Source organism: Spermophilus citellus (assembly GCF_964194105.1).
Source record: "Spermophilus citellus genome assembly, chromosome: 9".
NCBI lineage: Eukaryota > Metazoa > Chordata > Mammalia > Rodentia > Sciuridae > Spermophilus > Spermophilus citellus.
The window spans coordinates 138,445,433-138,473,033 of NC_138191.1; the positions used below are offsets into that span (position 1 = coordinate 138,445,433).

General features: G+C 63.3%; 2 protein-coding genes across 5 annotated transcripts in view; one reads left to right on the plus strand and one right to left on the minus strand.

Annotated features, from left to right (window-relative positions):
• The window catches only part of MORN1 (MORN repeat containing 1), a 59,393-nt gene extending 43,443 nt beyond the window's left edge, over nt 1-15,950 (plus strand). For all 3 annotated transcript variants that reach the window (XM_081307356.1, XM_081307357.1, XM_081307358.1), the window contains 2 exons: nt 9,207-9,250; nt 11,640-15,950. In XM_081307356.1, the coding sequence (XP_081163482.1) occupies nt 9,207-9,250; nt 11,640-11,782 (187 nt within the window). In that variant the 3' untranslated portion in view covers nt 11,783-15,950. The remainder of the gene's footprint in view (nt 1-9,206; nt 9,251-11,639) is intronic.
• Nucleotides 15,951-20,077: 4,127 nt separating this feature from the next.
• The window catches only part of SKI (SKI proto-oncogene), a 56,201-nt gene continuing 48,677 nt past the window's right edge, over nt 20,078-27,601 (minus strand). Inside the window, exons 2-7 of one of the 2 annotated variants that reach the window (XM_081307348.1) lie at nt 25,995-26,120; nt 25,795-25,910; nt 25,286-25,548; nt 24,875-25,167; nt 23,741-23,971; nt 20,078-23,137 (exon numbers count right to left, since the gene is read on the minus strand). In XM_081307348.1, coding sequence (XP_081163474.1) covers nt 22,949-23,137; nt 23,741-23,971; nt 24,875-25,167; nt 25,286-25,548; nt 25,795-25,910; nt 25,995-26,120 — 1,218 coding nt within the window. In that variant the 3' untranslated portion in view covers nt 20,078-22,948. Of the gene's footprint in view, nt 23,138-23,195; nt 23,578-23,616; nt 23,972-24,874; nt 25,168-25,285; nt 25,549-25,794; nt 25,911-25,994; nt 26,121-27,601 lie in introns of those variants that run through there. The other variant, XM_081307349.1, reaches the window with a different exon arrangement.

Here is a 27,601-nt window from a genome sequence, read left to right on the forward strand (position 1 = left end):
GGCCTCCTCTAGGCCAAGGTGAGGCTGATTTTCCCTGGGAGCCTCTTCGCTCTCTGTAACCAGTCAGAGTTTTCTGGATTTAGAAACCCCAGAGCGATTTTTAATCCTGAGTTCTCCCAGAGTTGTTCTCCCTCTAGGGAGGGGGCCAGCTGTGAGGTGCACCCCTGGGGCCCTGGCATGGCTTCAGGTTAAAGAGGCCTCTGAACATTCCCGTGCCAGCTCCCCCGGCCTCCCTCCAGCCCTGTGGCCTCCACTGCCCACACACTGCACACTGACCTCAAGTCACCTTCCAGGGACTCCCCAGTTCTGTCCCCTGGGGGCCACTCAGTCTCTGTGGGTGTTTGTGTGACACCCTTGCCTAACAAGAAGGGGGGAGCCTCAGGCAGGGCCCACCCCAGCCACATCCCCAGAGCCTCCTGCACTCCCACCAGCCCCCTGTGGCAGTCGCCAATCCAAGGACCCCACCTGGCAGAACTCCGGAAGCCGTGCTCTGAGCAGCCCAGCCCGTGTCCAGTCAGAAGCAGGAGCACCTTCCGAGCCCACCTCTGGTCTGCGCATGAGAAAGCCAGGAAGTTCTGAAGGTGTCATTCCTGAGTCCCTCTCCCAGGCAGAGTGTGCAAAGGGCTTGCTGCCCACCAGTGGTCAGGCAGGGGCTGAGGAATGAATGCTCCTGACACTTTGTCCAGGGCAAGACCCCTGTGGTGTGGGAGGGAGGCAGGCCAGGGTCTCCACTGTCCTCAGGACTCAACCCTCACCAGCAGGAGTTTGAGCTGGGATTCTGCCACCAGTGCCCAGAGACCCTCACTCTCACTGCCCACACCAGGAGCGGCTCACCTCTGCACCTTCTTCCATCCTGCTCACCTCTGCACCTTCTGTCTAGAATGTTCTTGCCACCCCACCCAACACATGACCTCCCCTTTCCAGCTTAGTTAGTGCCCAGTTTCCGGAGGAAGCCCCTTTCTAGCTCTTCCAGGGGTCCTCAGAGATCGCCATCACTGGTGACCCCCCATTTCCCTTACGTGGAGTGAGGCTTGCAGGGTCACAGCCCCCTGTCCAGCCCAGCCAGGTCAGTCACCGCCCCTGGGGTCACAGTTCCTGATTGTGCCTCCTTGCTCTTCCTTCCCACCCTCCTACCCCCCTTCCTCTCTCCCTCTGTCCTTCCTCCCCCCTTCCTCTTTCCCTCTCTTCTTCCCTCACTCTGTCCCTCCTTCCTCCGCCCTCCTTCCTTCTCTGGTCTGACTCCATCCCAGAGTGAGCTCCTTGGAGGGAGCAACTGTGGGTGTGGAGAGGAACAGGGGACAGGGGAGCCTGGTGGCCTCACCCTGTGGCAATAAACAGAGTTCAGCCCCCAAACCTCCCCCCAAGGGATTCAGCCCACAGTCCAAGGAACCCAAGGGCCATGGCTCTGTCCCTCTGGTGTCCCCAGAGCCACTGCTGGGATGTTTTCCCTCCTTTTTCTTAATATTTATTTTTTAGTTTTCAGTGGACACAAATCTTTATTTTATTTTTATATGGTACTGAGGATCGAACCCAGCACCCCGCGCATGCCAGGAGAGCACGCTACCGCTGGAGCCACCTCCCCAGCCCCAAACCTCTCAACCTCTCGCCAGTGCCTTCACTGGCCCGCAGGCCTAAGATGCGGGTATTGAGAGGCTGCAACAAACTGTTACAATGTGTCTTCTGCTTGGTAATCTCAGCCAGTTGGCCAGCCTTGGCTCCATCAGGGTTCCAAAGTTAGGGACAACTTCACCAGGTGATGCAAGGCAGGCGTAGGTGTGAGGCTTCCCAGTGGGGACACCAGCTCTGTTCCCTGTGTGCCACCCACCTGGCCCAGCAGAGCTACTCCTCATACCTTGCCGGCAAAGGTCAGGCAGGCCGTGGGCCGCCCGGGGACCTTTCCATCCCTAGGGCAGAAGCTCAGTTTCCAGTGGCCTAAGTTGGCCTGTCAGACCCGATGGGCTCCTGTGTCATCCCCTAAGTGGCCAGTGAGGAGTGGTCAGGTCAGTGGCAGCCTGCCTGGCATTTAGCATCAGTGGGAAGAGGCCAGCAGGACATGGGAGTCGGCTTCTGTGTCCCTCCCAGGAGGTTCGAGATAGGGACGGAGCAGAGTCCAGGTGCTGCCATCCTGCAGAGGGGCCAGGTGTGGGCCAGAACAGGTGGACTCACTCTGCCGCTGGCATCCAGGAACAGTGGCCACAGGTAGCCAGGCTGAGCTACAGTCCCGGGGACCCTGTGGCCCTCATAAGCCCCTCTCTTGCCACTCTGTAGACAGATGCCACCCTCAGCACCCAACGGCCTACTGGGGAGGGCAGGCAGCTCACAGCTTCCCTGCCTGTGCTCACCTGCTGGACACCCTGGACACCCCAGCAGACCTCACTTATCCTCCCCCAAAGCAACCTTTGCCCACATCAGCAGCCACCGCTGTATCCGAAGATTTCCAACTATAGGAGGGAGTGAGAGGGCGCCCCTGCACCTCCCAAGAGTGACAGGGACACACCAGCCTGAAATTCCAGAGGAGCAGCTGGCTCTGAGTCACAGGAGGGAGGAGGGCCGAGTGCTGGAGAAGCCCTGGCCTCTGCCTCACCTCCAGCATGCTTCTATAATCTCTCCTGGGCTAAGAAAAGTTACCTTTGTGTTTCCTGAATCCGGGGTCTCGATGGAGGAAAGAGAGGCAGAGGGTCCCACAAACACCGTGCCCCAATGTGGGCACAGTATCTGGGCATAGAGGTCCGTGCCTGGCTTGCCAACCCAGCCTCACGTGTGAGGCCTGCAGACCAGGTCACAGTGTGCAAGATGGCCTGACGAGGGGAGCCTGCAGCAAGGGCCCCACATGGACAGGCCAGTGCAGAGGTACTGGACCCATCTGCTAGGAGAGCATAAGCACCCTTACTCCTGCTACTACTCCTGCCTCTGATAAGATCAGGGCCACCCCAGGCCTTGCCACGCAGAGTCCAGGCCTGCCAGGACCGTGGCTGCCCGTCTGGAGCTGCAGACCTGAGGGGATCCTGGGCTCCAGGAGGGCTCCTGTTGCCTCAGGAGGGGCTGCTTTGCATCCTCAGAGTCCAGGCCCTGAACTGCTGCCTCACCATGCTCCCTGTGCCCAGGACTGGCTCAGGAGAGGGGAACCGGGCGGGCGGCCTCCTTGAACGGGTGGATGGAGGCTCCCCCAGACCCGGCTGCCTGCTTCCCCGGGAGGGAGCACGTTTCTGTGGAGGGCCCCCGGCTGCATTCCTGTGGACACATTCCAGGCCCATTACGGAATTCCACAGCGCGACCAAGAGCTCTTGTCAGTCCCTGAGTGACGTGAAATCGTGTCAGCTGCAGAAAACGGACTTGATTTAGTGGACGTGGCCCTGATTTTTCCCAGCCGCACACCAGCATTCCAAAGAGCAGCACAGCTCTGCCTGCATTTCCCCCAGCCATCCTAATTTCAAGCTGGGTGATGGGAAAATGCGTCTGCCTGCAAGCCCATCAGCCCAGCCTGGTCCAGTCAGCCCCGCGATGTTCAGGAGAAGCTAGCCCTGGGTGACCTTGGGCACAGTTGCTCCTTGGTGGCTCTCAGCAGAGGGCCAGCTCGCCTGGTGCCTGACACACGCTGGAGGCTGACAGAACCCCTTCTCCTCTCCGGCTCAGAGAAAAATGGGTTTAATTAAGACTTCCGTGATTAGTCATTTAATCAGTCATTAGGGCAACACAGATGGAGTCAATTAATTTTTTTTTTTTTACTTCAAAAGATGATGTTGCCAGTCTGCGCAGCCTCTCTGAGCCGACCGCGGGCGACCACGGGCACCTAACTCCAGCCTTGTTCCCTCCAAAGGCTGCTGCACTCCTGACAGGGAGACACAGTGTCCTGGGCCCCACCTTCCTCAGCCTGGAGATGCAGGATGGTGACCAGCTGCTCCCTCCTCCAGCATGAAGAAGCCACACCATCAGGACAGCCCAGAGTGGCTTCCAGCTGGCCGCAGAATACCAACCCCCAGGGACACTTTGGCCAGGGCGGCCAGGCTCAGGGGGCCTGGAAGAGGATGGGCACAGGGTCATGCTGAGACCTTTCTTTGAACATGGGCCCTGGTCAGTGGCCATGACCAGCAAGATCGGCCCAGCCATGGAGCAGCCATGCAGCCAGGGCCACGGGGCACACCAGGCACATCTGGGCCCGCAACCTGAGGAGCTGACTGTCACAGAGCCCAGCACCCTGCCAAGCCCAGTGAGGGTCTGCAGACCCCATGGAGGAAGACCCTGGGATGGGGGGCACAGAGAAGCAGCTTGTAGTGCCCGTCCCCACCCCCGAGCACAGCAGGTAGTGTGATGGCCATGGGCGCCACCTCCCCCAGCCTCCTAGGAGGTGACCTCTGCTGAGTGCCTCCAGGAAGCTGCAGGCTGCGCTCACCTCAGGCGGTGAATGCTGAGTGCCCACCTGGGCACCTTGCTCCTCTGTGTCCCACACAGGTCCAGCAGGGGACCTGGAGCAGGTGCTTTCTAATTATCTGTAGAACCCACCCAAAGTGACTCTAGGCAGGACCCAAAGAGACCCACAGGATGTGGCCACAAAGCCCGCAGGCCCCGGCCTGGCCTGCCCACCCCTGAAGCTCACCCTAGGTCCTGTCCCTGGCTCTTCTCCACGTGCTCAGAGACAGGGCAGGGATGAGCCCCGGGGCCAGGCACCCCAGGATGAGGAGGGGCTGGGCAGACCTGTGGGTGGCAGTGCCTTGTTAGGGCTAAAGGGCAGTGACGAGGGAATCTCAGGGGCTGTGGGACTGAGGCCCCAAGGTCACCAAGGTCACATGGCCTCTGCTGCCCGAGCCCCCACCCCATGGGAAGCTCCTTCAGGTGGAGTTCAGGGACAGCCACAGGAGGGTGGCCTGGGTTCTTACTTCTCCAGACACCTAAGCCCTGTCCTGTCCAGCAGGAATGATGACCCCAGCAGGTGTGAGGCCGGCCGGAGCACACCCGGTGCCCTAACCCGCTGGAAGAATAGCCCCACGGCAGATGGAGAGGCCCAGGGGGCAGCAGCCTCAGCCCTGGGCACGCCATCGCAGGTCTTCCAAATGGACCACTGAGGTTGACAGCCTGCTGGGGACAAGCTGCTGGTGGCCCTGGCTAGTCCTGTCCCTCGGCACCAGGCCCAGAGGTCATCAAGCCCCTGCCTTCTGCTGCCTGGAAATCAGCCACAGAACCACGGGGGCTACCCTGGGCTGCACGGAGGCCCTGAGGGGGCGAGTGCCCTGGGCAGAGCATGGGCCATCCTCCCTGGAGAAGGAGCCCGAGCTGAGACCGTGTCTGGGAACCAGGCTGCCACTCACCCAGGCCTCAGGCCCCAGCGGCTCCTATTCCTAGGGGTGCTAAGGAGGCTGTGAGCCTCTCCAGCTTGGCCCCAAACCAGGGCCCTGCTGGGCTCTGGCAATTAGCTGACTGTTCTAATTTTGGAACTTTTTGTCTGGGCTCTCCCTGGGGCTGCAGAAAGCCTGAGGGTGCAGGTCCCCAGAGAGCAGGCTGGGAGCACCCTCAGGCTTCTCCCAAGCTGCCTGCCCTCACGTAGCCGCCCTTCCCAATTCCTGGGCCCACTGGCCTTTTTTTTTTTTTTTTTTTTTTTGGTACTAGGGAGTGAACCCACAGACGTTTAACAATGAGCCACAGCCCCCCATCCCCAGCCCTTTTCTTTTTAAAAACAAAAATATTTTATTTAGAGACAGGGTTCCGCTGAGTTGCTAAGTGCCTCTCTAAGTTGCTGATGCTGTCTTTGATCCTCCTGCTTCAGCCTCTGGAGCTGCTGGGATTATAGGCCTGTGCCACCACACTTGGCCATCCATTGGCTTTTATATATATATATATATATATATATATATATATATATATATATATATATATATATATTTAGTTGTAGATGGACACAATACTTTTATTTTATTTATTTTTATGCAGTGCTGAGGATCAAACCCAGTGCCTCACGCCTGCCAGGCGAGTGCTCCACTACTGAGCCCCCACCCGGGCCCCTCCACTGGCTTTTGACTCAACAGCTCCCAGTTCCCTAAGCCAGCGTCCTGTACCCATAAGGGCCGGGCCAGCCCCAGGGAGCAGAGGCAGGTGCTCCTGGGCCCATCCCCCAGATCTGGCCCTGACCCCAGCTGCTCAGGTGGCTTCTTCTCTGGATGCCCAGAAGCTGGTCTGCCCCGAGGAGGGGACCCCTAACCCCTGAGTCAACACCTCCCTGGCCTGGCAGCAGGGCTGCCACTGGAAGACAGGTCTCAGGCCTTGCTGTCCAGTCCCTGACCAGGTCAGGCGCAGGGCCTGTGGGGGAGGATGTCCCTGTGCCACAGGCTGGTAAACCGGCAGCAGCGAGAGTTAGCCAGGCCCCTGAGCAGAGCTGCATGCCCCAGCCTTGGTACCCAGCCCCCTACACGGCCCAGGGATGCTGGCTGAGGAAGTCTGGTCTGCAGCCCTGGGGCCTCCACGCCACTGTCCTGGGAGACAGAAGGGAGCGAGGAGGTGGCTCCGTCCCTGTGTCTGCCCCAGGGGCCCAGCAGGAGAGGAGCCCTCGAGGCCAGCAGAGCCCAGGTCAGTGTCTGCCTGAGAGGAAGCTGTGGAGGCCAGGGGCGTACCACCAGAGAGGACCAGAGGAGCTGGGGACACAGGTGGAGCTCAGGGGGCCGAGGGGGCAGGGCCCTGTGGAGCAGCTTGGAATAATCAGCCCTACCCTAAACACCACCGACAAGCCTCAAGGCGACACCCGAGGGCTCATTATCTCTAAGTGACTCCAGGACCTCAGGAATACTTGCAGGAGCCCAGAAACATCCAGCACTCCACCAGGTGAAGTTGGCAACGTCGGGCACGGGATCAGAGATCACCGCACTAGCCAAGAATGCAAGCCACAAGGGAAGAAAAGCAAGCAAAGCTGGCCCAGAGATGAGGAGGAGAGGAGGGACGGACGGCTGGAAAGAGGGGCCAGTGTAGGACATCGAGGGCTCGCTGCCCCGGGCCAGCAGGAGCTTGCAGGAGGTGCGGACACCTGGAGGCCTGGGGAGGGGCTCCTGGCCAGGACAGTCTCATGCCCCAGAGACCTCACCATGGCGGGGGCGGAATTTGATGAGAACTGAAGACTTGAGATCCAAGGACCCCCAACCACGGGAGCATGAGAAAGGAAGGAAACCTCGAAGGTAGAGCTTTGAGCCCACCCTTGGACACCAGCCCTGCGTGGCCCTGGCCAGCCTTCTGCCCCAGCGGACTCCAAGGATGTGTGGTTCTGACCTCTCCTGCCTCCTGGAGGCTGAGCCAGGCTGCACACACAGCGGGTGCCCAGTTGCTATCTGGGGTCAGTGGAACCCCTCCCTCACACTGCTGCGGCCCTGCGTTGCCCTCTGCTCTCCCGGGCCCAGCCTTCCAGGTCTCCACGGAAACTGGCCTCGGGTCTGACCACATGTCTCCCGCGCCGCTGCCCGTTAATCAGAGCCCCCAAGGGCTCCCTGCCCCCGCCGCCCGGCTCTTTCCTGGCTCTGCCTCGGCGTTCTCAAAGCCCTGGGGGTGCTTTAAAAACTCTCTGGATTCTTGTAACCCCGTTTATTTCTCTTAACGCTGGCAGCCTGACAGACTCTGGTTATTCTTAGTGCTAAATTATTTATCTCCCTTCCCCTCCTCACCCGCACTCCACGATCTTTAACATGGCTCCTGGGGCTCAGCAGAGGCCCATTTTTCCCCCACTCACAATGAAGTAATTTTAAAATCTTTTGTCTTTAATTTTTTATCACCCAAACCATGCATGTGGCATTTGTTTATCAAGGGGTCGAAACCTGGCCAGTCACTGAGTCCTGGTACTCTCCGCCTCTAGCTCTGCATTGGCCATTAGCCACTTCGGGGCCCTGAGTGACAGGAAGTCACTGGCCTCGGAAGGCAGGGGTGGAGGAGGAGGCTACAAACAGTGCCAGCCTCCGGGCTCCCCAGATCCACTGGGACGGACCTCAGGAAACAGCCCAGCCTGACACACCGGCCCTCGACCTGGAGCGCACACCTCCAGGCTGGGTGGCCTTGCCAAGTCAGCCCCTGTCCGCTCATCAGGAGGCCAGAAAGGCCAAGAGCTCATCCAAGGGACAGATGCTGACCACACTACCTGAGGGCTCTGCTGGCCGCACTTCCCTCCCTGAAGATGATCCCAGCCCCGCGAATGACCGACCGCCCTGGCAGGTGGGACAAACCCATCATCCCTCACTGAAGCTCAGAAACCACCTGGATCCCAGCAACTCAGGAGGCTGAGGCAGGAGGACTGCAAGTTCCAGGAGAGTTTAGCGAGATCCCCTCTCTAAATAAATACATGGAAGGGCTGGGGATGTCACTCAGTGCGGCACACCCCTGGGTCAAATCCCTACTACCACAAAAGAAGAAAAGAGCCTGATGGGCAGGACCTCGGAGCCCCCTCCCTGGAAACTTGGGCTTGGGTCAGCAGCCAATCTTAGGCACAGGCTCTATCCACCTCGGGGGCCGGGCAGTCTTTGGTGGCCAGCGTGGCCAGAGCGAGGTCACACCCCTTAGCCGGAGCCATCTCCAGACAGGAAGACTCAGGCAGGACTGGCCACTCTCCCACTTTACCTGCCAACTCTGCTTCCCCAACTCAGGAGGCTCCACGTGACACTGGCCCTTTGTCCCAGGGGGGACAGCCACATGTGGGTGCTTCAGCCTGCCAGCACCCAGCTGCCTGGTGCCCCTTCCTGACACAAGATAAGCACATCCTTCCATGCCTCCAGGAGGCTCTGGGCCTCACTGGCCCCAGGTCGCTGATGCTACAGAAAGCACTCTGCACTGCCCTGAGCCCCCAGCTGCCCAGAAGCTGCACTTCAGTTCTGTGAGAAGGGGGGCGGCCCTGGACACAGATTGTGTCACCCTGTTGCCCAGCGTCCCTGGGATTAGACAAAGGGCTCATTCACTGAGACCCACAGTCCATGGAGCAGAGAGCCAGGCCAGAGGCCACACGGGGACTCTCTCCAGGAGTGGACGCCATAGTGGTACCAGGGAGCTGTGAGCACTCTGCCTCTGAAGGCAGAGGTGGGACCCCAGAGAGCAGCAGGGCACATGTGCCTGCCCAGTAGCCCACGGGGACGCGGGTCTCTGCCTTCCTTGGGCCCTCATCACCCCTTCCCATTTGCTGGCCCTGCTTTGGGTGGACGCAGCTCAAAGAGGGGCCCGGGAAGGACTTTCAGAGAGCTCTCTTCTCCCTGCAGGCCTGATGGGACCACAGCAGAGCTGGTGGCAGACGCATACCCAGGTAGGCAGCTGTGGTGGCCCACGGTCAGGGCCCATGGCCATTCGTCCACATCTGGAGAGGCGGGCAGGAGTACAGCAGGCACCCCAGCCAGCCAACCTGCTCACAGTGGACGCTGGGGCTGCCAGCAGTGTGGGGTGTGGACCCCAGGCCCTGGGCCTGGGAGACGGGGCCCGGATGGGGAGGGGTTCGGGCTGCTGGAGGGTCGGGCGCTTGGGCCCAGGAGGATTGGAAGGTGATGAGAATGTTCCAGAAGGGAAGAGAGCCGCCATGGGAGGCATCTTGCCATCACAGAGGGGGCTGCCATGGCGGTGGCCAAACGAGCAAAGGGCTTCCCTGCAGTGAGGCCATGCAGGCTTGGTGGCAGGTCCAGGGAGACCAGGGGGGCTCATGTTGGGCCCCTGTGGACAGACACCAGCTTTCCCAGCAACAAAGCTCCTCCTACCCTCGCCCTCCTGACCCCAGAGGCCTCATAGGGCAGAGCGAGGGCCTGAGCAGCCCTCGGACAGAGCTCTTGGGGCCCAGTGACCCCTGCAGGCAGCTTCAGGCCTGGGCTTCTCCAGGAGCCTGGACCTCAGCCCCACCCTCTGGGCCGAGGCCCCAGACCCCAGACGAGCTGAATGCCCGTAGCTTCCTCAGAGGAAGAGGACACCTGGAAGGGCTGGGGGATGGGGCAGCTGACGTGTGTCCAACAGAGAAAGGCTGCCTCTGTCTGCCTGGCCCACCGAAATGGCTGCTGCCCTGCGGCTCCAGGATTGTGGCTGGCGGCCAGCAGGCTCCATGGCCCAGCCCCACCTCTCCAGAGTCTGGGACGGCCTGAGAAATGGACGCCTCACACGGCTAGGATTGATGGCAGGCCGGAGGTCAGCTGAGACAGGGCCACCACTCAGTCCCAGGTCCACAGCCCCCACTGTCCAGCCGCCCCAGAGGAGTGCTTAGGCTGGGAGAAGGACCAGGATTTCGGGCAGGGTCCCTCATTGCTGGACAGCAGCCCTCACATGGTCCACTGCTGAGCCCACAGGAGGCTCTGAGGAGCCCTGGTGTGTGCGCTTGGCTCCGGGAGGAGCACCCAGGGTGCTGGGGGTCAGCACCCTGCTCTCTCCCGTAGAGCCGCAGACCCTGGGAGAAGGATCATTTTGCCTGGGACTCATTCCCAGAGCTGTGGCAGCTCCAGGGAGTGAGGGGCCACCCAGGGGCCAGGTGACACCAGACCCAGGCCTTAGCACGTGGCCACCACCAGAGCCCCCTCCTGCCAGCCTCTTCCATCCGATGGACCCGGTGCTTAGGAACGGGGTCAGATCAGGCCTGCAGCCTGGGTTCCCCGGCCACTGCCCAGCTGAGCTCACCCTGGCTCCACAGCCAGCTGCCCTGGCCGGCTGGCGCAGCTGCGTGTTCTTGGGAACGCCTAGAGACAGGCTGCTTGGGAACACCCTGGCCCGCTGGGGAGGCTGACCTGATGCTGGCCGCCCGGCTGCAGAATGTGTCCCTCCCCCCAGGCACCCCAGCCCAGCCTGCAGCCCCCAGAACCGTGGCTTCTTCTGACTCAGGGAACAGACTCCCGGCCCCTGAGCCCCCTCTTCCTGCCCCAGGAATGTGCAGGCGTCCCCAGCCCCCGCCCGGCCGCCCAGGAGAGCGGCCCGTTTTCCAGGCCTGGCGTCTGGAATGTCGATCTGCTCTGCTCAGCTGCGGCCACATTCCTGGTGTGAGCTGGGCCAGCCTGGGGAGCCTTTTCCCTGCTCTGGTGCCAGCCCCGGCGGGCGCAAGGGAGGGGGAGAGGACCGTTTCTATGGCAACCTCCCTTTTTGTTATTTCTTATTTTCTTTTTTATGGTTTCTCCAACTTTGAAGCTCTCCAGACAGTTTACAGACTGCAGAAAGGAAAAGTCGTTTTCCTCCTCGGGAGCCCCCCAGCAGGCAGCCCTCAGGCTCCCCGAGTCCTGGATGGCCCCTTTCCCGCATCGGGCTGGGCCGGGGATGTCTAAACCAAAGCAGACGCGCTATGCCTCAGCGGCCTGCTTCCTTCAGACATTTTAGAGGAATCAAGTAATTTTCCTCCTGAAAAAAGTAGGAAAATGTTTCCAGGAGAATCGCTGAGCCACATGGCCAGTTAGCTGTGGGTGGACCCCCAGGGCCAGTCGGCTGTAGGGTAGATCCATAGGGCCAGGGCCCGAAGGCTATCCCTCATCGCCTTCTTCCAGGATCACCCACTGACCGTCCAGGGGGGTGGCAGCCGCATCCCAGGACACCTGGAGCCCCAGGTGGGCACTGGGCAGGGTCCTGAAACAGGGTGGCAGGTGAAGATCACAGGCCGAGGGGCCTGGACAGGGTGGGCAGGAGCCTGGGCGACCGTGTCCACCAGGGGCCCCAGGACCAGCTCCACCCGTTCCCTGTAGGGGAGTATGTGATAATGATCGATGACGTGACCACCCCGCCCTTCCTGGGCCGCACACTGCCCACTGCCTTCAAACACCTGCGGGTCTTGGCCAAGGGGACCGGCCAGAAGCCCCAAGACCCTGAAGAAGGCGTCAGATCCTGAAGCCAGAGGCAGCTCATGACACACCTAAGAGCGCAGCACCTCGGAGGCCACCTTCGTCTGGAAGGCAAGTTCCTGCTGCCTCCCCAGGAGCCCATGTCCCATGTCCCCAAGTGGCCTGAGCAGCCTGGGTGTGCAGGGCTGCCCACGGGAGTCCCGTGGCCACTGGCTTCAATAAAGCACTCCACACCAGCTCCTGAGTGGCACGTGCATGGCCCTCCCAGGTGCACATGTGGGTGGAGCTGGCCAGCACTGAGCTGGGAAGTCAAAGAAGTCCCACAGGACAAGTGGGGTCACTTCTGCACCCTGTAACTGGGGCCTTTGCTGCTTGGCCAATGCCCTTTGAGGCCTGCACATCTGCCCCATCCAGGCCATGCCCAGGCCAGAAGCCTGCATTTAAATTCTCTGCCAGCTCAGGCTGGGGACAGGGGTGGCCCAGCTGCCTCTGCCAGGCACTGCCCACCCATGCCAGGTCAGCAGCAGGCAGTGTGTCTGGGCACCACCTACCGCAGTGATAAAGGAGGGTCATCCAGGGGTTTCACTGCTGCCCCTGAAGGGCATGTTGGCCACTGAGGAGACCCAGGGAAGTTGGCCACTCGGTCTACCTGGATGACCCCTGGAAGGGCCTCCTGGCTTGGCCGTGCCCTCCTGGACTCCGTGCAGGCCCTATGTGCTGGCCGTCTGTGCACTGCCTCACCGCCTCAGCCTGATGCATGCTCTCCTGGTCACTGCTGGCAGCCAGCTGCTCAGCTGGCCATGCACCACCTCCCCCAGGGAGGAGTAGGCCACAGGGGGGCCATCCAAACCCAGCTCCTGCCAGCTCTCTGCGAGGTGGCTCTCCATCCCCAGCCACAGCCCCCTGTCCTACCCCAACAATTGTCTCCCGTGCCCACACACCTGGGCCATGCTCTCCTGCCCCACACACCTACCTCCACCTGCCTGCACAGCAGCCTCATCTGGAGAGGTCCAGCACCCCGTGGCTCTGGGGTGAGCAGAGCTGAGCCCCAGGTGCACCCGTCCCCACGGGGAACAGGGCAGGCAGTCCTTCTCCGCCTTCCAAAGCCCAGGGCAGTGCCCCAGGGCAAGGTTGCATTTCCAATCTTGGGCCACCCACAGGCCATAGCCCCTCTCCACCACGGCATCAGACTCCCGTGCCTGACCCTGGGCACCGGCCACCAGCCTCCTCGGGTTTCAGACTCCCTTGCACTCAGCGCCCCCCACACCTGGCCATCTGCCTCCGAGGAACCAGGAGGGCCAGGAGGTGGGGAGCCGTGTGGGTGACTCGGGGCCATACCCGCCAACCCCCACGTATCTGCCCTGGGCACCCTCTGCCCGGTCTCCTCTCAGACACAGCGAGAGGTGCTCTGCAGCTTTTTTTTCTGCTTCAAGATGAAACCACATTTCTGTCCAGAGAAAAACAAAGAAAATGATGTTTCAATTTAGGAAGGAAAAATTGCTGGGAACGGCAGCAGCTGCTGCGTCCAGCATGTGGAGAGCGTCCTTTGGTATTTAATTCCCCCAAAGCATGCGTGGTTTTTAAAGTCTCAAACCCACAGCAGGAAGCTCAGAGCCACTGCTCCACCCCGGAGGCACGGGGGCGGGTCTGCGCCTCCAGAGGGCTCCCCTGGGAACAAGAGGCCAGTCCCGGTGGGTCCTGCAGGCTCAGGCAGGCGGCTCTACAGGAAGGAGGCCCTCTACACCTCCTCCTTCCCAGGGCCAGCGGCCACCCAAACCTGCCTGTGGGCCTCTGAGCATGGGGGACTCAGGCAGGACACTCGGTCCTCTGCCCCTCGGCTTCCTGGCAGGGCCTGAGGGCCCGAGACTGTACCCAGGGCCTCCTGGTCCCAGCCTGGAGCAACCGAGGTGGCTGTTCACTGCCAGGTTGTCCTCTGGTTGTCCCTCAACCCCTGCCAAAGGGATCCCAGTGACGACAGTAGAGGTGGCCGTGGACGGGCTCTGCCTCTTCCAGCTCAGTCCAACCCTGGGCCTGGCCAGCACCACCATGGGGCCAGAAGACCACGTCCACCTCAGCCCCACCTTGAAACTTCCCCACAAACTAAATATATGCAAATTTTCAATTCTCCGACAATAGAAGAGGCCAGAGGAGAAGGGCTCTGTCCCAGACGCAGAAGGTGAGGGAGAACAGCGGGGTCTGCAAGGGGGCCGAGAGGGGCAGGGTCCAGCCCCAGCTGTGGAGCAGGAAGGGGTGGTGGTGGACCAGGAAGCTGTGCAGCTCAGGGTCCCTCCCACCCAGGTCTGCAACATGCCCCCAGGAGAGGGCAGGGCTCCCTGGGGCCAGCCCAGCCAGCAGCGCAGGCCCCAGGGACTCAGGAAGGCAGCCAGGGTCCCCTCTGGTCCAGGCAACCTCTTGGGCAGTTTGGAGGTCTGGCAACTCATTCGGAGGGCCCTTCGCTGTCCTGGGGTTTGTGGGGATGGTGCATTCTCGCCCACAGGCCGTCAGCTGGTGGGCCCACTCAGGAGTCCGCCTGGCCCACCCTATGGGAGCCACTCTCCCACGGCCCACCCACAGTGGCCAGAACTAGCAACTGAGTGCTCAGCCTAGGGCAGGGCCAGGCAGGAGGATCATATCCAGGGGGAGGACCATGTCCAGGCAAGAGGACCGTGTCCAGGAGGAGGATCGTGTCCAGGAGGAGGATCATGTTCTGGGGAGGACCAGGTCCAGGGTGTGGCCTGTCACAGCTGCCCTCTGGTTCTGGCCCATCTTGGTCTGAGCACTGATTCCCGGGGAGCCAGGCCAGGCCTGACATAGCTCCCGTCTCACCCCAGGTGGCCCGGGGTGGCCCAGGTGGCAGTCAGCCTGCCAGCATAGCTGGATGGGAGCTGATGGTAGTCGGCCGCCCCTAGGCTGGTGGGGGTGAGCATGAGGTGGGCCGTGCCTGCCCCCGGCCTGCAGGCCCAGGGGCGGGTGCAGGCAGGGCCTCTGGGTGCCTCCCCTGGGAACCGGGACAGGGGTGGGCATGAGGCTGGCTACCCCAGAGACATGAGTTGACCTTTGTACCCCCAGAACACCCCAAGGAGCTCTTGCCCCAGGAGGGTCTTGGGCAGGGGATCCAGTTCCCAGGCTCTGTTGAGTCCTCCCCTGTGCCCCTCTCCTGATTTGTGACCCCCCCAGGGAGGGAACACCGGCTTCACTGGACCCCTTAATGATATGCTGCGTTGATGGGAAGGAAGGAGCGTCCTCTGTGGTCTCTGTGGGGAGGGAAATGACAGACCCACCAAGGGAGAGGGACTCGGAGGGAGGGAGGGAGGGGTGCCCAGCAAGGCCTCAGCCAGCGCACCCTGCAGACCACGAGATGCACAGGGGGTCAGCAGAGGACAGCATGAGCAGGCCGCAGCCCAGGACAGGAGCTGGACAGGTCTGTCTAGTCCCTGCCACCTTCTTATTGGGCCACCTGGCACAGGAGGCTCCTCCCAGCCTCTGCTGCTGGCCAGACTGGTCACTCAGGACACTCCCAGGGGAGGCCTCCCGGAGCCCTGTCTGCAGCCTGGGCAGCCTGCCTGGTGTCAGTGCCAGAAGGAGATGAGGCCAGCTGTGTGGAGCCTGGGCGCCTCCCAGGCAGGGCTTCCTGGAGGGTGCCCAGCCTGCCAGACTGGTTCCTGAGCAGCCTGGCCGGCCCCTACCAGCCCACTGCCTGCCTGGGAGCCCGCCGTCCTAGGGCCATGTTGTGGGCAGCCACCAGGCCTGTCTCAGCATGACCCCTGGCCAGCAAACGACTCTCCTGCCCCTTCCCGCTCCCACCTCTTGAGGGCAGGGAGAGCCACCCAGAGCTGAGGGGGGAGACCCTGGGGGGCACTGCCAAGAGGGACATGAAGGCCAGGAAGCCCTAGGAGGTGGGAAGAGGCTGCCTGTGGCCCCTGGTGGCCCTGGGCTGAGGCCCCAGACCCAGGACGAGAGGCCCTCAGCATGCCTTGGGGAAGCCCTGTGGGGACCTGGGGACAGTAGGAAGCAGGGGCCAGGTGGCAGCCCACATCCATCAGAGTGGCGCCTTCTGAGCTTCTCTTGGCTTGGGAACTCGGGTCTCTGAGGAGCAGATAGGCTGACCTTTGTCATGGCCAAGGATAAAGACCATAAATAAGGCTGCCCGTGGTCAGCTGGACAGCCCCAGCAAGGCCTAGCCAGTTGTGACTCTCAGGGGGACAGTGTGCATCGATAGGAAGGAACACTTCCGCCTTCACCCCAACCCTGGACAGGGGGGCCCCCGAGTGATTCACCTCCAGAGCCCACTGGAGTGGGCCTGAGTGTGAGGGAGCCCCTCAGGGCCACCTGCCCACTGAGACTCCAGCCACCAGGGCCAGCAGCAGGCCTCCCTGGATCCTGGGCCTGCAGCAGGGATGGGCCCCTACACAGGGTCCTGGCACCTCTGGCTCCCGGGCACGGTCCACTTGCTTAGTGCCAACAGGGGAAGCCAGGACCCAGCCCTGGCTGGACCGACCCTGGGCGGCTGGCTCCCTACTGCCCGGCCTGTGGCCGCCCCTAGGAAGCCTCCCCTGGGAACCCGCAGCCTTGGCTCTCGCCAAGGTGGTAGAACCAGGCTGTCACAGGCTCAGGCCGGCTCCGTGCCCTGCCATCCTAACCTGGCCTGGGTGGGCCTGGCCCTCACGTCCGCCCGGCTTCTGAAGCCCAGGCTGCCCCTCCTGGGTCTCATCAGCTACACTAACCTCGACTGGGGATCTGTGGAGGGTGTCACAGTAGCCCTCACTCGGGGACAGTTAGGCACTGGCCAGAGGAAGCTGGGTGTGGGGGCAGATGGGAGGAGCGGTCCAGGCCGTGGGGGCTGGGGTCTCAGTGGGCAGTGGGCCAAGGATGGCCCTGAGGGGAGAAGCAAGCTGTGGGGACAGGGGACAGGTATGCGGGTATCATGGGGTCACCTCCCTGATGGAGGCGAGGGGGCAGGGTGGGGTCCCAGAAGGAGAGATATTTCTGGGGTCCCTCTCTGCAAACTTTGTGATGTGGGGGCTCCTGTGGTTGGAGCCACTAAGACCCCAGCCCCCAGCTACCCCTGCCGGCCTCGGAAAGGTGGGCTCAGGGAGCAGGCAGCTGTACTGGACAGGAAGGGCCGCCCCGTCTGCCCGTGGAGGTGACTCCCTTCACGGGTCGACTGAGCCCTCCTGGACCTGGCACCCAAGAGCAGGACTGTCCAGGCTGGTGACCCCACCCATGGCCAGAGGGAGTGGGAATTTGGGGTGTGCACGATTCCTGGGTGACATCACACAGTGTCCTTCCCTGAGATGGGCACACTATGGGGGCGCTGTGAGGCCAGGGTGCAGCCAGGGCGGGGGGCCCAGGCCCCACGGCAGAGCTTTCTGGGCTGGGTGTCCCTGGCCCTCGGGATGGGGTACGACGCTCTATCTGTTGCACCCTGAGCTGTCAGCTCAGGAAGCCACCAAGCACCGTAGGGCACTCTAGGCAGGGTGTCCCCTGCCAAGTGGGGTGAAGTGTCCCAAGTCCTGGGCAGAGCCTGCTGTTGGCGGGGCCCCAGCCCTGGGGTCAGCTTGCCTGGCCCAGGGCCGTCTGCGTGAGGCAGCATGCTAGGCACAGTGGGGCCCCAGAGGGCAGCAGCCCTCATTTGGGACTCCAGGGCCTGCCGTCCCCTTCTGTCCTGGCCTGGCCTGAACAAGCAGTGTGAGGCCTTGACCGCTGCAGCTTGAGCTACGCGGGGCAGCCAAGAGCTCCCCCTTCCAAGCTGGGGCTCAGCACACGGCCCCCATCCTAGAGTGGCCTGGGATGGCTGCAGGGAGGGTAGACGTCATCCGGCCCTGGACCAGGGGCTCAGGGACAAGGGGCTCAGGGATGCTGTTATTTGGGCCGGACCCAGAATGGGTCCTTGGCTGGGGTCTCTGCGGAGGGGCCCCACACTGAGCTCTCTCTTTTGGGTGCCCGGTCCCTGGGTCTCAGGACCAGGCCCCTGTGCAGCAGGAGCACCACGGGCGAGAGCCCGGACCCGGCTTCCTGCCAGGGAAGGCTGCCAGGCCCAGCCCCGGGAGCCGGAAAGCCCAGCCCAGCCTGGTTGGACTCCTGGCCCAGCACAGGATGCTGCAAAGACTAGCCGGGCTGGCGGGCTCCCCGGCCTGTCCCCCGCCTGCAGTGGGCCACCTGCTCCGGGCCGGGTGCCCTCGGTTCTGAGGCCTCCACCCACCTGGCGAGGCCTGGTCACAGATGGCTATGTGCGTCAGAGACCACAGGGTGGCAGAGGAGGGCAGGCATCCAGTCCTCAAATGTCCTGTGCCCGCTCCTCCCCAGGGTCACGGGAGCAGAGTGGGTTTTGGTCATGGTGGGTAGTGTCCTCCCAGGCCAGCCCTGCTGGGTCACCACCCTGCCCCTTCCTCAGGGAAGACTGTCCCTGGGTCCCTTTTCCTTAGCATCTCCACCTTCCTGCAGGTGACCGGTTCCACAGGTCCTAGGGTGGAGGTCCTCCCCCAGTCTTGTGTGGTGGGGCCTGGGCCTTGTCTCCTGGGACAGGCTGGACGTGGGGTCGTTAGTGCCGGTGCCGGGCCGAGGCTGGACACCTGGGTTGGGCAGGGCAGGGGGTGGAGCCCTCCCAGCCCGGGGGCATCCAGCTCAGAGTGCCCTCCTCCAGTAGCAGCCAAGCAGCAGGGCTGCTGACCACCACTGGGCACCCAGGACCCCAGGGCACACCCAGGGCACACCCAGGGCACAGGCTGTCACGTAGACCCCACTGGGCGGGGGGCAGGGGCCAGGGGCACGCTGTGGGTGGGCCGCAGTCAGCCCCCTTGACCACAGACTGGGGCTCCAGGAGGGGAGACGGGCACAGCTGTGACCTAGGGTGGCCGGGGGGGGGGGGCGGGGGCGCAGCTGTTGGTGACCAAGACAGAAATGGAAACTGGGACGGGAGTCACAGGGCAGGAATGGAAACTAGGGCCCAGCTGGAGGGCCGCCCCCCACGCTGCCTCCCAGCCCAGGCCCACCTTTGCCCAGGTCTTGGGGGTCCCGGACCCAGACCCCAGCCAGGAAGAGGGTGCAGAGCGGCTGCCGCAGGGGCCAGGCGTCGGCCCCGGCGGGGTGGACAGTGGGCTCCTGAGCCTGGGGCCCCGAGCAGGGGCCGAGCTTCCCCCACCCCGCCTCCCTGCCCCCTGCCCCTGGGCACCCCTGCAGCAGGCAGGCAGGCCCCGAGGAGGGGCCCAGCCCAAGACCCTGGCAGGCAGGGTGCCCTCACTGCACGTAGCCTCCCCAGGACAGCCTCACCGGCAGCTACCTGCCCACTACTGCCTCTGAGCCCTGCCGCACTGGACCCCGGCTGCCCACCCTCCGTCCCTCCGCGGCTCTGCAGGTCAGCCCCGCGTACGGTGCAGAGGGAATCCCAGTGGCAAGGAAGGGCCAGTCGGCTGGCAAGTCCCCGGGCTGCGGAGGTGGCCCACTGCCGTACACCCATCCACAGCTCCTGGGTGGCCCCGTGGGCAGCACTGGGCAGAGCAGGCCGAGTTCCCACTGCTGCAGACAGACGTTGCCCCAGCTCACGTCCAGGCCACAGAGCACACGTGACCCCTAGTGGGTGAGCCAACGCTCTCTTCTGGGACCCACAGTCCCCCGACCAGGACCTGGCCTGCATGGGAGGCCAGGCCAGGACGGTGGGCTTTCCCAGCTCCACGGCAAGGGGTGGGGATGACCCTGACTAGATCCCACCCTGCGCCGCTCTCCCCACAGCTCCCAGGGTGGGCCCTCCCAGGGCAGGGCAGGGCAGGGCAGGGCAGGGCGGTTTCTCTTGGCCCTGGGCTGGGGACGAAGGGGACCCAGGAGTCCTGCCAGGGGATGGGCAGAGCTTCCCCAAACCACTGCTGAAAGAGGTTAGATGACCTCTGATGAGGGGCCAGGCCAGGCTGGGGAGGCTGGACCTGGGTGGCTAAGTGTCAAAAGGTGACAGCTGAGCCCCAGGGCCCTGTGGTGAGTCCCCCCTTGGTGAAGTGGGCTCTGTACACATCACTGCTCGCTCCTCAGGGCAGCCTCCTGGACCCAGGGTCGGAGGCCACTATCCAGCAACTCTGCTGGCTCTTCAGGGACCAAGCCCCAGGGACCATTCCAGCAGCTCCTCGTGGAGGCCTGGCCAAGCCACCGGAGCACCAGGCCAGGGCTCCAGCTGACGTCCAAAGGACCCATGGCCCAAGTGCATGGGAGGTCAGGGCAGACCTGCACCGGCCCCGAGGGTCTGGGGGGCACAAGCACAGCTGCCCGCAGCGCCCTCGGTCCTTTGCTGCACAACGCCGTCCGTGTGTGGTGGCAGGACTAACAGGTACACAGTGAGAGAAATATGCCAAGCGTCTTTTTCCTTTTAAAATCAGGCATTTATAAACAAGAAAGCATACATTAATTACATAAAAATAGTTTTCCAATAGCAGAGAAGCCATCGACTGTCATTAGCAGCAGCATAGGACAGGGTGCGGGTGCAGGTTATAAGGTGGAGGTGGGGTCTGCTTCCGCCATCCTGCCTGAGCGGAGAAGGGCGCCTCCCGCCAGGGTGGGGGCGGTCCCGGGGGCGGGGGGGGGGGCTGGGGGGGGCTGGCTGGAGGCGCCCGGGGCTGCTCCGTCCCTCCAGCGGATGAGCATCTTTTCCCTCAGTTAAAAACAACCCAGAAAATAAGACGACTAACAGGTAAGAAAAGTTTCTAAAAAGGACCCGCCATACACAGGTATAAAACAGGGCGTGAGACGAGACGGTGTTCACACGCCAGCCGCTCCACACTGGCTGGTCCGGGAGGAGAGCGGGGCGGCGGGGCGGTCAGCTGCTCCACACTGGCTGGTCCTGCAGGAAGGCAGGGTGGCGGGACGGTCAGCTGCTCCACAAATACGAATGTTATTGCTGTTGTTTTTCCCTTCGTTAACAATCTTCTTCCGCAGAGAGACAATGAGGCCACACAGTCCCCGACGATGGCTACACACAGGGAGAGTCAACAGCCAACGCGAGATACCTCTTCTCCCTTTTTATGAAAAGAACCTCACTGTACCTCACTGACGGGGGTGGGGGGCCAGGTGGGGGGCCGCAGCAGGGCTGCCCCTGGAGGGAATCGGCAGGGACCACCCAGCGCCCCACCCACTCACCCGGGGCAGGGACCCGGGGAGCCAGGCAGAGGCAGCCAAGCTGCCCAGGAAGGCCTGAGCACAAGCTGCTGGTGAAGGAGCCTGCCCACCCCATCCTACCGCCCACTGGCTCTGGCAGGAAGTGGTGGCAGGCATGGGCCCAGGTGGGACAGACTCGCGAGACAACAGGACCTTCCCAGGGCCAGCTGGCACGCGGGAGTTCCACCACGTCACAGCACTTCCCATACTGGAAGAGGGCCTGGGTACCATGGTGACCAGGCAGGGCCAGGAGGCCCTGCCCCAAAGTGGCTGAGAACAGCGTGTCCCTCCGGGGCCCAGCACACTGCGATCCTCAGACCTGGCGAGAAAGAGCCACACACAAGCACGCCACACACTTAAAGCTTTGCTCCAACTGAATCCTTTAGTTTCCCTTCAAGAAATGACTGAAAAAACACAATTCTGGAAAAACATGGCTGGAAACAGCGTTCTGCGTGCTGCGTAACAAAACGGACCCTTTACAAGAAGACACGGTAATAATGCCCATGGACGGGTCTACCTACGGCAGGGCGCGACACCCCATGCATACAGGTCTCGTAACTGCAAAAGGAAAAGAAAAGCCAAAGAAAAACCCCAAACAAACGCTGCCTATACACGATGTCCCTTTGCATTGCACTTCACAAGGGGGTCCCGGCAGCCACCGAGCCGAGCCCCCTTAGTAAACCAAGGGCAAGACCCCATAGGCAATTTCGTCACCCGGGCGACAGGGCTTAGCAGTCTCTGGTCTTTGTTGGTCGCTGCTGGCGGCGTTGGGCGATTCCAAGGCCCTCGGCCCTGCACACGGGGTCCCTGCCTCCCCCGCGTGTAGGGCCTGGGCGCCAGGACTCGAGCGGACTCCTGTGCCACCACCCACGTAACGAAGACCACAACTTCGGAGGGTGGCCGCCTTTGTCTACTGGGAAATCATCCTTCAAGCTTGGGCATAGAAACCTTATACAATTGCATAACAGTTGAGGGCAAACGAGATTATTTGGAATAAATGCAAGTAACCTATTCTGACAGTGGCAGGTTCAGTCGCTGCTGAGACGATGTTGTGGGGGTGAGAAGACGAGTCGGGCTGGCTGTACAAGACGCTGGAAGGCACAGAGCGACCCCCAAGTTCAGTTTCTGCGATTCGTTTCTTGTGATTCCCTTGTTCAACCAAGCACCAGAGGGGTTCCCAGCACTCAGCACTTAGGGTTTGAACTGCTCTAGAAATCGGTAAAAACCTTAGTTAACAGGAGTAGAAAGACAGGGCAGGTTCTGACAAAGTGCAGTTCTAAGTATACATTTAAATGAACAAATAAAAAAGTAATATAATGCTGTGTTTTGTTCCAATGCTGCAGCCTCAGTCCCGCAACGGGGCACCGTGGCCGACTGGAGAGGCTCCCGTGGCCTAGGTGCTCCTGCCTGGCCACGCCACGCCCTGCCCGGGCCAGCACCTGGGGGGGGGGGGCGCTGGGTGGTGGAGCTGGGGGCAGAGGAGCCCAGGGCTGGCGTGTCCCGCGCCCACGTGGCTCTGCTTCCTGGGGCCTGGGGCAGCGGCATGGGGGGGGGGGTGGCCAGGGGTGGCGTAAGGCGGGCAGTGCTGGGCTCGTCCGGCTCGCGGCGCTCTCCCTGCTCCTCGAGGCAGCAGCAGGAAGACCCGGGTCCTTGTTGCTGAAAAAATAGACTCTGAAGAAAAACCCTTGCTGTCCTCACAGCCGCGGGCGCAGACGAGCGGTGATGGCTTCTGGGCGGGCACACGCCGCCCGCCACATGGGCCTCACATGGCGACGGCCGGGGCTCCGCAGTCAGTCTTTTAAAAAATGTGTTGGCTTTCTGAGTATCAAGTCTCCTTGTGGATTTTAAATAGCTTATAACAAAAGTGTCCACGTTAGAACCTCCGGCCACAGAGGCTGCGCCGCGGCTGCTCCCCGGCACTGGGCCAGTGGGGATTCTGCAGTGGATCCCGACAGTGCGTGGCGCCAACACTCACTTGGTAGTAGGCACAGAAGAGACGTTGTGCTGGGGGCTGCACCCCGCCTGCGGCCCGCTGCCCCGAGTTGTGTCCGCACCCGACACGGGCGGGCGGCGCTCAGCTAGGGCTCCGGCTCGGCACTGCCCTTGCCTCCTGTGTTCTCCGGGCGGGGCCGCGGCCACAGCTGCTCCTGCAGCTCCTTCACCACCTTCTCCAGGTGCTCCCGGGCCTCGCGCTCCCGCAGCAGGTCTGCCCGCAGCTGCTCGCGGTCCGCCTCCGCGTGCTGGAGCTTCACCTGCAAGTCCTCAATCTGAAAGGGACCCAGGCAGTCAGCAGTGATGCCTGGCCCTAGGCCTCTTGCCTGAGGCCCCATCTCCCTGGGCTGGCTCCTATTCACCTGCCTCGTGCCCACCACACCTCTGTGCCTCTGGGCTGCGAGGCAGGGCCTGGAGGGCGGCACGGGCACACCAGGCCAGCAGCCCCGCCCTACCCTGGTCCCAGGGCCTGGGCCAGCTGGTGCCCACTTGCATGAAGTCTTGCACCTTCCCCGTCTCCCCACGGCCCGCATCTGGGAAGGCTCTGCTCTGCGCCAGGACACCCTGCCTGTGTTGCCAGCCTGATGGGTGGTATGGCCCAGTCCTGTGATCCACCAGAGACCCCCCTCCACCCCGGGCTCCCTGCACCCTGGGCTCACTTCAGAGCTTGTTTCTCAAAAAAAAACCACCAAGAGAACGTGGACAGGAGGGAGCCCTCAGAGCTGGGGCCATGCGGGTCCCGACGGGGGAAGGCCCTTGGCCTGGCCTGCAACACAGCCCTGCCCGTCGTGAGCACGTGGCGGCCCGCCACCAGGGTCCACGCAGCCCCGCAGCCATCGGGTGGCACCTGTCCATGCGCCTCGGGCCCTGCCGCCTACCTGCGCGGAGTACTTGGCCCGCAGGCGGCCGGCCTCGCAGCCCTTGTCACACACCCGGACCTGCCGCGCCTGCTCCAGCTCCCGCTTGAGGCGCACCCGCGACTCGTTGGCCTCCTTCATCTTCTTCTCGTTCTCCGCGCGGAGGCGCTCGATCTCCTTCCTCAGGCTGCGCTTGGCCTCGGTGGCCTCCCGCAGCTTCTCCTTCTTGGCCACACGCAGGAACTCCAGCTCCTGAGGGCAGGCAGGCCCGGGTCATGGCCAGCCCCTGCCTCCCACGTCCACCCACGTCCCAGAGCTTGTCCACACCTACCAGGCCCAGATGACCCCAGCCAGCCATGTCACTGCTGGGTACACCTCCTCCCCCAGATGCCCATGCCACAGACTCCTGGGGCCAGCGCACAGTGGGGCCACAGCATCCAGGCCCCAGGCCCAGGCCGTCCCCCTTGTTAGAACACCGGTGACTCACACTTCTCTGCAGACGCCTCGTGAGCACGCGTGGGAAGTCCCACCTCCACCCAGAACTGGGACAATGTGGTGGGGGCAGGGCAGACACTGGGGCCACCTGAAACCCTGCAGTTCCCCGGGGCCCCAGGGAGTTGTGCTACAGCCCACGCAGGTGGAGCCCCCAGAGCTGCCCACGCCAGCCAGGGTGAGGACCAGCTGCCGTGCGAGCCTCCCTCCCCAGGTGGCGGCCTGGCCTGCGTCCCCCTGGTTCCTGCGGGAGCGGTGGAAGGGGGCCTGGCCATAGCACAGTGGCGAGGCAGCCCGGGCGCAGCGCAGTGAGGTCTGCTGCTGACCCTGGAGGGTGCGGCGGCTCAGCAGCAGCCGCGGCTCTCACGCCCAGTGCCCAACCAGAGACGGTCTCAGCCCCTGAAGAGTCCAGCCTGCAGAACACTGCACGGGGTGCCCCTTCCTGAACTGGGCTCCACACGGGCCTATGGCTGGAATGTGGTGGCCAAACCAACCACAGGGGCCTCCCTGGAAGCCCCGAGGGACTTCTGGAGATGAAATGGCCCCGTCAGGACCTCGGCACACTGGGAAGGCCCCCAGAGGCGCAGGGCACCCATGAGGCAGCTGGGAGGGAGGCAGGTGCCCAGGGCCTGGGGTCCCTCAGGGCCCCGCTGCCCAGCTCACCTGGTGCAGGCTGCGCTTGGCCTGCAGAGCCGCGCTCAGCTTCTCCTCCTGCTTCACGCGCATCTTGACCACCTCGTGCAGGAACTTCTCCTTGGCTTCCCGGGTGTCCAGGCCGCCCTCCAGGGCCTGCCGGAGGTGCTCCAGCTCCGCCTCCAGCCCGCTCGGGGCGTCCACAGGGACTGCAGCATCTGGGGCCGCTGCGGGCGGGGCGTGCACTCCCGGGGAACTCAGGTCCTTGGCAGAGCTGGACGAGGTAAAGGACGGCGAGGACAGCGAGGACAAGGAGGAGGTGACTGGGGAAGACAGGCTGAAGTCAGGGGGTGCTCGAGGGAGGGCTGGGGGATGCCAAGGACACGGCCAAGCAGGCTCTGCCCAGGGTGCTGCCCGCAGGAAGCACCGAAGGGAACTTACACTCCTCTCTGCTCTCAACTTCGACCTCGGCCTCTGAGTCCTTGTCCTCTTCGGGGGCAGCAACGGGTGCCACCGTCTCCGGAGCTCCTGGGGTGTCTGTGGTCCACTTCCGCTTCCGTGGCTGAATGCATGAGGCGAGAGGCTCGGGGGCCCGGGAGACGGCAGCGGTGCACGGCGGGCTGCTCACCACCTTCTGCTGGGCCGGTGGCGCGAGGGCCACATTGGGGGCCACAGCCGTCTCGAAGCTCTTGTAGGAGTAGAAGCTGCCAAGGGCGTTGCAGGCGTGGGCTGGGAAGGGGCCCCGAGCCCACGGCCGCCTGCCCTCCACACAGGCCGCACCATGACAGTCCCCAGCGGCGTCCGGGAGGCACTTTCTCCCCCACGCGGACCCTCAGTCAGCCTGCTGCCCGGCAGGCCAACCGTGGACAAGCCACGGGGAAGCACGGGAAGCTGTGGGAAGCTCGCTGGCACCCGAGGGCCCTGGCCAGAGGCGCAGGTCGGGCACTCACCTGTCTCGGATCAGGGCTGGGAGGTGGGGGGAGAGCTCTTTTTCACTTGTGGACACTGCAGGGGACCAGGGTCGGAAAGCAGAGAGGCGCTGGCGAGGGTGAACGCAGCCCAGGCCCTGTCAAGAGAGTCGCACGGTCAGCGGACGGAGAGGCCAGGCCAGGTCCACTTCCCGGGGACCCCGCAGGTCCTGGTGGAGCACCTTATTGGAGGAGGCAGCCAAGGTCCGCAGCCAGCTGGACTGCTTGTCCTTCTCGGGGGACGCGGGGGGCTGAGAGCAGGCAGCATCCGTTTTGGGTCTCATGGAGGCCGGGGGCTCAGAGGACACCTGCGATCAACACAAAAGGCCCCGTTGGCACTGCTGGGCCACCACGGCTCCCAGCCACGAGAAGCCCTGTGGGCACACAGGCACGTGGCGTGTGGAGCACCCGAGAGCCCAGCTCGCGGCTCCGGAGGCCTCGGGCAGAAAGGCCACCATCATCCCCAGGGGAACAGAGCAGTGCTGTGCTGCCTGTGCGGTGTGACGAGGTGACCTCACCCCACAGCTGCAGGCTCTGGCCTCCACAGAGGCTCCGCCTGACCGTCACTCCCTGCCCTTGTCCATTCACGCCACCTCCTAGAGCATGTTGTGTTCCTGCAGAGACCCAGAGGGAGCTGCTGTCCTGCCCATGGCAGGGATGGAGGATGACCCAGCCACCGAGCCATGGCACCTGCTGAGAGGCCAAGCACGTCGGTGCTGACCCAGAGTAGCTGGGAAGGGGCCACCCTGGCAGGAGGCTCATTGGCCAGGTGTGGACCCGATGTGATGCTGCCTGTGGGCGAGGAGACCGCAGAGTGCCCGGCGTGGCCACTGCCACCACTCTGCTAGAGAGCAGACGTCTCAGTTGTCCACCGGCAAGCAAGACAGGCTTGACGGGCGCGGCCCTGGGGGCCTCCGGTCAGAGCTGGGAGGTGTGCCCTCCGCCCTAGCGTGTCCTACGCACCAGCTCCGGCTCCCGGGTGCCCCACACGTGCCCTTGGAACCAGAGACACCAATGCTCCTGGCCCAGTCAACGTGGAAAAGCCAGCGACCTCCCAGATGTCCCTGAGCCAAGGCTCCAAACCTGAGGGAGCAAAAAGACAGGAGACCGACCGTCCTTCCTGAGCCTGGAGCCAGAGCAGGAGTGACGCGGGGCCGGCTCTCCGGACCGCAGGGAGGGCCTCGGGCGGCAGAGCCAGGGTCCAACCTGGGCCTGGAGAGAGGCTCCCTTCCAGGGACAGTTGAGGAAACACTGTCAGCAGCTAGTCCTGTGGGGTGCAGCAGGACCCTGCTTCCCAGGGCAGGGTCGCCAGGAGGGCAGGAGACCCCCTCTCCTCTAAGCCAGGACCTGGCGGGTGCAGAAACCCTGCTGTGGGCAGTTTCTAGAACCTGCTCTCAAGCTGCCACACAGCCACCTGGGCAGGCGTGGAGCGTGTTCAGCCTCTCAGGGCGACCACTCCGGGGCTGCCCCAGGCCCTGCATGCCCTGCGGGGGGGGGGGGGGTGGCAGGGCCCCCTGGGGAACTACCGTGAGGGCACGAGGGCTGGCGCTGCCAGTGGGGGCTTCCTGTCAGCGGGCGGAGGGCAGGAGTGGAAAGTGAGCTCTGTTCGCACCGGAAAGCCACAGCCGCCGCGTCAGACGCCCCTCAGATGCCCGCGTGCCCAGTGGAGAAGCCCGGCGGGTCTGGAGAAAGGTGTGGAGGGAGACGGGGTGGGGTAGGCTGCGGAGGCCACCATGCCCAGGGTAGGGTCGGGGGGGGGGGGGCTGGGACAATCCTCCTGAGACTCTGT